This window comes from Limulus polyphemus, unplaced genomic scaffold (assembly GCF_000517525.1).
Source record: "Limulus polyphemus unplaced genomic scaffold, Limulus_polyphemus-2.1.2 Scaffold116, whole genome shotgun sequence".
Lineage (NCBI taxonomy): Eukaryota > Metazoa > Arthropoda > Merostomata > Xiphosura > Limulidae > Limulus > Limulus polyphemus.
Genome location: NW_013665726.1, coordinates 973,468 through 983,645, shown reverse-complemented (window position 1 = coordinate 983,645; position 10,178 = coordinate 973,468). Strand labels below are relative to the sequence as shown.

The 10,178-nt window shown below is 34.2% G+C and overlaps 1 protein-coding gene across 1 annotated transcript in view; it reads left to right on the top strand.

The window, feature by feature from the left end:
• Positions 1–6,602: 6,602 nt before the first annotated feature.
• LOC106472026 (protein arginine N-methyltransferase 1) overlaps positions 6,603–10,178 on the top strand; it is a 44,082-nt gene continuing 40,506 nt past the window's right edge. The window contains exon 1 of the mRNA XM_013932658.2: positions 6,603–6,721. Coding sequence (XP_013788112.1) covers positions 6,704–6,721 — 18 coding nt within the window. The 5' untranslated portion in view covers positions 6,603–6,703. The remainder of the gene's footprint in view (positions 6,722–10,178) is intronic.

Below are 10,178 nucleotides of genomic sequence, written 5' to 3'. Positions count from 1 at the left end.
AAAACCATCTTTTAATGTTAGGTTTGCATCTAAAAACTTAATTGAGTAGTGGAGTAATCTAGAGTAAATTTAATAGAAGTGTGGAAAGAGTTTGCATGTCTATAGAAAGATAGTAAGGAGTCTTCGTCTCCTATCCAAATGAAAAAAAGAATGTCATCTATGTATCGTTTCCAAATGTTTGGTTTCTCTTTATAACTTTCCAACAGTCTCGTTTCTAAGTCTCCCATGAAAACATTGGCATAGTTTGGTGCCATCTTGGTCCCCATAACTGTGCCTATTGTCTGAGTATAGAATTCATTATTAAATTCAAACCCGTTAAGTGTAAGAACTAGTTTAGCTGAGTCTACAATAGTCTGAGTGTTGGGTTTGTCAAGTTTCAAAAGGGAAGATTCAAGAGCTTTCAGGCCTTCGTCGTAGGGAATGTTTGTGTAAAGAGAAGAAACGTCTATGGTGCAGAGAATGGTGTTTGGGGGTAATTTTCCGTTGTTGTTAATGTCAGAGATCATGTTCATAAAATGGGTTGTGTCTTTAATATGTGACGTCAAACACGGAGGGATATCTTTGATATGATGATCAACGTAAGCAGGTAAGTTCTCGGTGGGCATACCGCAATTGGAAATAATAGGACGACCAGGATTGTTAGGTTTGTGTATCTTTGGTAACATGTAAAAGCGACCTGGAATTGGGTGTTGAGGTGAAAGGAACTGTAAAGTTTCACGACTTATGTGTTTTTTTTTTCTGTAAACTACATAGCTTGTCTTCAATTATTTAAACAAATTCCGGGGTGGGGTCGAAATCTACTTTTTTATAGTAGTTTATGTCATTAAGTTGTCGATAAGCTTCGTTAATATAGTCGGATTTGTTCTGAATGACCATTTGCAATAATTTCAAACATGCTATCGGTGTATTTGTCAGCACAAGTCGAGTTCAATAGTAAATGCTGGCCAATCGCTGATTCTCATTTTGGTGGCAGAACTTTTCAAAATTCAAAAGGCCAGGCATTGTTTCGTAAAATGATAACATGGCAAAAATTGGCTTCTCCAGTAAAACTGTTTTGATAGGTCCAGTTCAATACTCCTTTCCAGTCCTCTGTTTTGAAAATCTCTTTCCTCTTTGTCTTAACTTCCTCTTAGGCACTTTCCAGAAGTTTTGTGGTGAAGGGTCTTTCTTCTGCACTTCCCTGAAATGTTTATTACATGGTATGTTTCCTATCACCAAGTCGTATATTGGTTCCTTGATGTAGTTGGCCTCAAGGTCTCCTACATAATATTTTTGCTATGGAAAATTTTATCACTGTCCCATCAATTAGCACACACAGATGTATTTTGCCTATACTCTGATCATCACATACTAGACTGGTTCTCAATGCTGCACCCAGTGTCTCACAGAACCTTCACTTTCTCGTCCCCAACATAGCCTTCACATATTGGCATATTATGATTTGTTACCACCTCTTGATATTTATAACATGCTCCAATCATTACTGGCATTGTTGATCCATTTCCTAACTGCAACTGACCATTAGTCATGCACTGATATAATTTTTTGATATAATAAAATATTCATTGGTTAGTGGCTGTATTAAATAAGGAACCAAAGTACTACAGCAATTTGGCTTTCTATGTGATACACAATATGAAGTTTAGCATTACAGTGGAGAGATTGAAATCCTATTAAAGTCTTATCATTGGTATATGTAATTAAAAGATATTGCAAACAGGTTTATTTTACCAAGTTATATTAGTGATTCTAACCAGCGCATTTATAAGCCTTAAAACTTTTAAGGGATATTCTTTAAAATATCGTAGACAGCCTATTCAGAAATTAAGGATATCATACCAATGTTTTAAAGTCACTCATTATCACCGACGAAGAAATTTACTGTTTTAACATCTAACCAATTGCCACCTTTAACCAATATAGCAACTTTTAAGATACCGTTTATTAACACTATAATTATTAATATTTTTAAGGAGGTAGGCTGGTTTGCTATATGAATAAGAGAAAATACAAGACAATCCTTAGTTACATTATGTTCACTCGGCATTTATATCACATGATCTCTAGAAATTTAATTGCATTACATGTAAGTTGGGTCTTCAAAAGAAATGCACGAAGAAAAATATACTTTACAGTACTTCTTGCAATATTTACAAAGACAAATTAGGGGAAACTGAAAGAGGCCTGGTAGGATACATTGTACAAAACATCTTCTAGTTACTACATGATGAAAAGTGATTGTGATAAGAATGTTGTAAAAATGCACTTTATTAATGAAAACGGCTTACGTCTGACCACTCTTTCACTGTGAGCTTCATCGGTACCTTTCTACATACAAACACACACACACAAAAAGATTTTTTTCTGGGGGATCTAATCGCAGGAAATACCTGTTCAATATCCATCTCGCCAGCGATTGTTTTAGCTTTCAGAACAACTACAAATTCCATTTCTTTGTGTTTATGAAGAAACTTAAGTGTGGCCTTGATTTCACTTTCAAGAACGTCAAGGGATGTGTCAAATGTCCACAACAACTTGCTCGTTCTGTTTATTTGAAATAAAACGACATACCAAACTACAACAGACAGAATGAAGGGTCATTTGGTAATGTGTGCTGGAAAGGAGCTTACCCCATTAGCTGTAGCTCCATCTTTTTTTTTTTAAGTGCATATTCTTCAAGTTGCTCCAGAGTTTCTCGAACACTGTCCAAAATTATAGCGTATGGTTTCACATAATTCATATGACATTCCCATCATGTATCACATTAAGATTTCAGAGAAATAAACACAAATTTTTAAGTATTTCCCAACGAGCCGGCGATGACGAAAAAGATTGTGTAAACTCTTGTCATTATTCCAAAAAATGACGTTGCACTTACAGAGGACTTTGCAGCATCCAGTATTACTAGGTTCAGGGAATGTGCAGCACATGTTACGTACAAAATTTTATTAATAAAAAGCAATCGTACTTGAACTGTTTTTGCCCTTCATATTATGAGAAGTTAATTTTCAACCATGTTGACTCCCGCTCTACTTTGTCACAGCGTTTAGTATCTGAAAGTTGCTCAGACCAATCGGCAGGATCGTTGTTATTTGAGAAAATTGGACAGGTCTCTGGAACTTTTCGTGCCAACAATATAAAAAAAAAAAGAAGACGCTATAATCAAAAACCTTTAAAATGCATATAAAAATTGCTGATCAAGTTTTGGTTGGATACTGGATATTATCTTATCACAGACGCTATAATTCACAACGAACGACACACGCGCTCAACCCAGCAGTACATCTTTATCTCTGTCTACAGTTCAATTACATTGTTGCCGTCACTTCTTACCGGTCTTATATATACAAGAATACCGCGTATCTAGTAACCTCTCGAGACTTCAGGAAGGGACATGAACGTTCTAGAAGTTCATGACGTGTTACTAGCGTCACGTGACTTCCGCTGTCGTAACACCGTAAAAGTATGGTAATGATGTGCACAGTGGAATTTAAATACATTTAGAGAAAATAGAAACAGCCAATAAACAGTGAAGTTTTGTTTTTATTTCCTCGGCGTTTCACTTACTGGTTTTTCAAGAGATGACTTTATCGAACACATTAGCAGTCTTATCAAAACTCGAAGCGTGGTTAGCCCCCACCCCTTACTCTCAATCGGGGGATGGGGTGCATCAAGAAGGGGCACCTTTGAATCGTACAAAGATGAAAATAAATATACCAAAAGAAGATACGGTGTGCTCTGGCTTACTCCGATGAATTGTTCATAAATATAAGATAAAATAGAGTTTTTTATACAATATTTTACACTTCGTGCGTATATCACAGAAGAAGAAGCTACAAGTAAAGATATGCAACTACAATAGCAAAGCACAGCGTGGCGTATTTTGATAATAAAAGGATTGTACGTTCTGTACAATTAAAGTTAATTAAATGCAACTGGGTATAACAAAACGATTCACTCTTTCCAGGATTTTCCTAGGAAAATCTTGTTATATATCGGACACGTAAAGCCTTAACAATATCTAAACAAAATATGTATAATGATTTAACTAGAATTATAGGATTATGTTGGTATTATAAACGGGATCATTTCCATGCAGTGAAATATTCACTTGTATCATCTTTGGTTTGTTTGTCTGGTTGTTTTGAATTTCGCACAAAGCTACTCGAAGGCCATCTGCGCTAGCCATCCCTATTTTAGCAGTGATAGACTAGAGTGAAGGTAGCACCACCAATCTCCAACTTTTTCCCCAATGTATGTTGGGATTTACTGTCACATTATAACACACACACCCCGCCTGAAAGGGCGAGTATCTTCGGTGACCGTAGATCCGCAAGTCAAGCGGATCTTGTCACGTATCCTCTTTGGAAAATATTATTAATTGGTTGAAATACATGTTCTTGTAAATAAATATATCGTTGAGACTTTGTTCGATCTTAAACATTTAGTTAACATTAAAGTACACAAGTGTATGAATATGAGATATTAATAGTGTGTGAAAAATATAATATTCTGTTGTTGTTCACCATTCATCTGAGTCCAAGCATTTCTGTAGATGTTTTTACTTTTTTTCGTACTAAATATAAATGGTTAAACTTTTTTATTGTGAAATACTCTGACGACATTTCATAGAATCAACACACAGTATACTCAGAAAAGTCAACAAGTATTACCATCCAGCTTGATATGAACCTTGCATAGTAAGTCTGATGCTGCAACCCTGAATTGATATAATTTTCTCGTGATGTACATTGTACGTCGGCCAAGTTCAGTGTTTTGAAACTTAATTTATGAGTAATATTTTCAATAATAATTACTTGTATATTTTAATAAGTCTGATATTGCTAAAATGAAACATGTGTATAAAAAAATGGTTCGATTAAACAACAACAAAAAAAGCTGCAAAAGAACCAATTAACAAGCTGTCTAAATTGACTTCGTATTTTATATTTTTTCTGCAACATCTCAGAATCAATCTGCCATTGTTCCTGTTGCCTCTAGTAACGACAACGAAACGAGTATTTATATTTCTCCAACCGTTCATGAAGAACTAGAACTTTCAGTTCAATCAGAAACTGTAAGAGAGAGTGAAACTGCAGCCGAGGAAACTGTGATAATATTGTTGCGACAGCCGAGGTCACGTGGCTCTGGTATCACGCCACGTGCTTCTGGAACGTTCGTGAAATGTCGTGAGTTTACTAGATCTCGGTATTCTTTTATATATAAGAGGGTCACAACGTGACGGCAATAATGTGATGAGTAATTGAATGTATGCGAACAGAATATTGTTGAGCACGTGAGACGTTCGTTGTGAATTATAGCGTTTGTTATAGAGCTACTGTTGAAATTAAGTGTATCGCAAAGTTGTATTCAGAAAGAACAAACCAGTTTTATTTAAGAAAGGACCTGTATCGGTAAAGTTTCTTCGGTAAGAATTTTTACGGAAAATTAACTAACGACCAGAGACGTAACAACGGTATTAACTGCCATCGTAGCGGCTAGGACAGTCGCTTCCATGGTCGCCCGCAGGAAGGGGCATTTGCACCCCTTACATTTCACAAAAAAATGCACATATTATGACAAAAACTTGACATCGTAGTAAAACTAAATATTTTTACTAATTTATATTAAATTTGTAAATTTGAGTTTGCGTTTATATACACATAACTTGTTGACTTACACTGTGAAAGCTGATCCCTTACATATATGTTTTGCCCCACTTGAAAATATTTCTGTGAGCGTTCATGGTTACTTAATTATAAGATCAATGATTGGAAAAAATGATGTGGTATTTTCAGTTAGAAACTGCTGATTTACAGACAAGTATGAGATAGACAATTCTGCACGTAACGACAGATTAATTCATGAAATAAGTAAAGTGATCCTGATCAAATAACTTAACTGAGTTTTCCCATTACTTATAAAATAATGAAACTGGATAAAGCTGGTAAAAATTAAAACAATCGTTATTATTTAAAAAACAAAAGAAAATGCAGGGTACGTAGTCGTGCACGTGACAAGATAGTTATTTCTACTAGGCTGTGGTTAGTTCCACAGCTTTCTATCTTTCAAGATATTTCCGTTGAATTAAACATGGCAATCTTTAAAATACGTCTTTACTCTATAATTTCCTAGTAGGACTAGCTGAAGAAAGCTCACTGGAATTCAACAGGTAAATTTGCTTTATTAGCCCAGTCGACAATCAAATCGTATCAAAAAATTGTTTGTTTCTGCACAAAGTTGCAATATGAGCAATCTGCGCTGTGTTCACCGGAAGGATCAAGCCCTGAATTTTAGTGTTATTAGACTTGAAACTTAATGCTGAGCCACAGGGCACTGTATTAAAGAAATGTGTGATGTAAAACGAATGAGAATCATACAATTATGCAAAAAATATGTATTCATAAATTTTAGGAAGTGAAATTAAAAATTAAAAACTAATTATGATGCAATACAAGTATAGTTTCTGAATTTTTTTTATTGCTTTTTTAATAGAAAGCATATCTTAATTGATATATATATAATTAGCGTATGAATTATTTTATCACTATTTATGCATAAAATATATTTTGGCGGGAATTTACACGTTAACCACGTGGGATATAGCTGAAGCAACCTTCATGTTCGAGCGTCTTTCGGAATTAAGTCTGACTCTTTACGTATCTGACGCTGAGATTGGCCCAGTTAGAGAGTTTGTGTCACCATGGCAGAGCATATGGAGGTAGGTTTATGTGTTAGTAATAGTATTGCCCTATCGCGTATCCTCCTTGAAAATACTTGAGTCCTTTGAATTTAGGGTATTCTATATTTTATTGGTTTTTGGATATTAGATTTTCTTTTTCATGCATAGGGATTTCATTATTGTTTTGTACCGTTGAATTGGAGAATTTAGAATTGCATTACCGGTAAGGCATAACGTTAAGCCTAACAACGCATCAACCAAATTCTTTGTTGCGCAAGTAAGAACAAACTATCAATACTAGTCCTGTACTAGTATTACTAATAGTAATAATATTAGTGATAGTAGTAGTAATAATAATGGTTATCACAGTTTAAGTAGTACTAGTAGTGGTGCGCACATTTAAAAGTAAGTTAAGCTTAATTAAATGTTTGTATATATATTATACTATAGTATAGCGTAGCCATTGTTTAATAATATTAATAGTTGATTTTTAAAAATTGACACTTGTTTATTTTATGTGCTGACTTGTGTATATTGAGTACCGATTATTCCAACTTGTGATTATTTAGTAGGTTTTGCTTATAAGTTATACTGTTACTGTTGGTTTTCATTTAGGAATATAATTCAAGAAAACTGCAATTGGACAGAATGATAATTGGGGTCATCCTTTTCAGTTTCAGTCTCACCCACGAAGAAAAAAGAGTAAAATGGACGGTTAAAGACAAACTGAATGTAGTCTTTTATATTTGTATGTTTTCAACCAATTTTAAAACATCCAATCTAACACTAGTGTTACTGAAATTAGTTGTAACAGCACTAGAAATTTTACAAAAACTTCTAAATCTATAAATTCCCAAACTAAATAGTGAATTTCTATGAAACACAAAGTGCATTGCATGTTAGTTTCAACTGTGACTACATGAATTTTAGAAAAGAAGCTGTAGCATTTTAATAGTTGAGTGAATTCTATTTTAACCTATTCAAAATATCAGTAAAGCATGAAGAGCACACAGTTTTACTGATATTTTGTATCATTTCTTTGGCTTTTTGGTGAAACAAACCTCCAGTTGAATCTTAAAAGATGGACCTTTATCTGATCAGTGTCTCTAAGTATCTCAGCTGCCCAATTCACAACAGATAATTCTTGTTGCATCCTTTCAAAATTCGCTTTTTGAAATTTGTAACCAAAATATCATTATTCCATATCTCCATATGCAGCATTCATTAGTATCATTTGGTGGTCTGAAACAAATTCTCACTAAAAGCCTTTTTTCTTTATATCTGCTAATAGAAACCCAATTGGATTCAATCTCCTTGTTATTATCTTTGATATCCTCCACTTAACAGGATGTAACTCACATTTTACATATAAAGCCACTCCCAACCTCTCTTTAGTATTCTATTCCTATTAAATAGCCAGTAACCTTGTATTTCAAATAAATCTGTCATCAAAACCATCTACTTTTAACTATGTTTCAGTTATTCCGACTATATCAAAATCCTCTATTGCTACCAGTGCTCTAAAGTCATCTATTTTATTTTTTATGCTTCTAGCATTACAATAGTAAAAATTAAGCCCACCATTATAACTACTTCTATACTAATTTCCTATGACAAACTTTTCTCTGCTCTTATTCTTTTTGAATTTAGTTTATCCTGGCTCTCACCACTGTCTGGTCCTAGTTTAAAACTTCCTTTACAGCTGAGTTAAAAGTCCAACAAACAAGTGAGACACTATCCTATTTAAATGTAAACCATCCATTCCAAAAAGCCCCTTTCTTCCATTGAAGCAATCCTGCAAGTTCAACCAGCCAATCTGTTCATTATTACTTACTAATCTAAGCCTAGCATTTAACCCTAGTGACCTACTTATAACATCACCCCCACTATTAATTCTGAGTAGTATCCCTGACAAAATTAAGTTATAGCCTTTTTCTTTAAATGCCTTTATCAACCCTTTATACTTGTTAATTAGCTCCTTTGACCTACCTTTCCCTACATCATTAGCTCCTATATGCACAACAAAAACTACATCTCTGCTAGTCCCTTTATCATTGCTGTGTCAGTAATATCCTCCACCTGTGCCACTGGGTACCATAATCTAAGGTGTTTTTTTTCTCCCTGTTTACCCCACAGACTATCCTGGCAACATGCTTTGTCAAGGAATCACCTGTAATGTCCTTAAGTTTATCATTCACATCCTTCTCTGACCTTTTTGTTTTCCTTCCCTCCAATAGTTCATCTGCCTAAGCCAAGGGCTGAAATATGTTGCTCAATTGAATAGGCTGGTACAACTAAATCCACTACTTTTTGTCCTATTAGTATTCTTTCTAACTTCCCAAAAGTCATTGTTAGCTCGTGCATTCCTTACATGTAAAAGTTTAAGCTCCTATTGAAATCCTTGGGTGGTCTTAACTGTTGGAAAAAAAGGTTTTTAGTGTTGTTTAAAGAATAAGTGTGCTTTTCCATTTGGTTTTTGCCCAAATGTTCTATTAGAGTTTTGAGCAAATTCCTGTGTGATCCTTATCACGAACCACTATTGTGATTCACGATATTAGTGAACAACAATTAAACTTTATGGCCATGTGTGATTTCATATAGTGGTGGGTCTGCCATGTTCTCTTCATAAACATGGACAAGCTGTTCCAGAAATGGAAACATTTGAATAGTGTAAGAGTGTTAATAGCAACAGGTAGCTCTAGGAATATTTATGTGTATTGCCACAATATGGGGAACAGAAATTGTGACAATACTGATTGCAGCCCCCCTTGTGGATTGTGTTGACCCTAACACAAGCCATATCATCATGTATACCATTCCCTTAGTTTTAGCTAACTGAAACATTATAGCTGAAATTATGCTTCAGAGAAAATAATTCAATACTTTAAACATTACTTTGTAGTTTAAATGTATGAACCAGGTATAAATTTAGCAGCCTAGCTTTGCACTCTTTCCAACATTTTGATATTATTTTAGAAATAGGAATAAAACAGCACACTCTAAGAGATACATAAACACTGAGGTTTATAATACAAGATTGTACAGCTGCAAAATTTCTAAAAGTAGAACCATTTGTAAATGCTCAGTAGAAGGCTAGAGACAACAAAGGACCAGTTGATCCTTAGAAACTATTCTTGCACACCCACCCTTGAGAAATGAAAAACTATTCAGACTAAACATTTGTTTTCATACTATAATTTGTAGTCATTCTAGAATGAAAAAAGCATAACTTGTATTTATATTTCCTAATTTTTTATGATGGTTACGAGGTCAGTCAAATCGACCCAACCCTACAAAGATACAACATGGAAAAATAATAAAATATAAAGTTTTTTTTTCTAAAGAAAACATTTGATAATTATCTGGAGTTTATAAAGATTTCGCATGTAAAATTTGAAAATGTTCTGATGCATAAAAGTATTTTTAATCGTAAAATCAAAACTACATTGCACGTTGAATAGTCAACATTTAGAAAGAAAAAATTTCATAGGAAAAT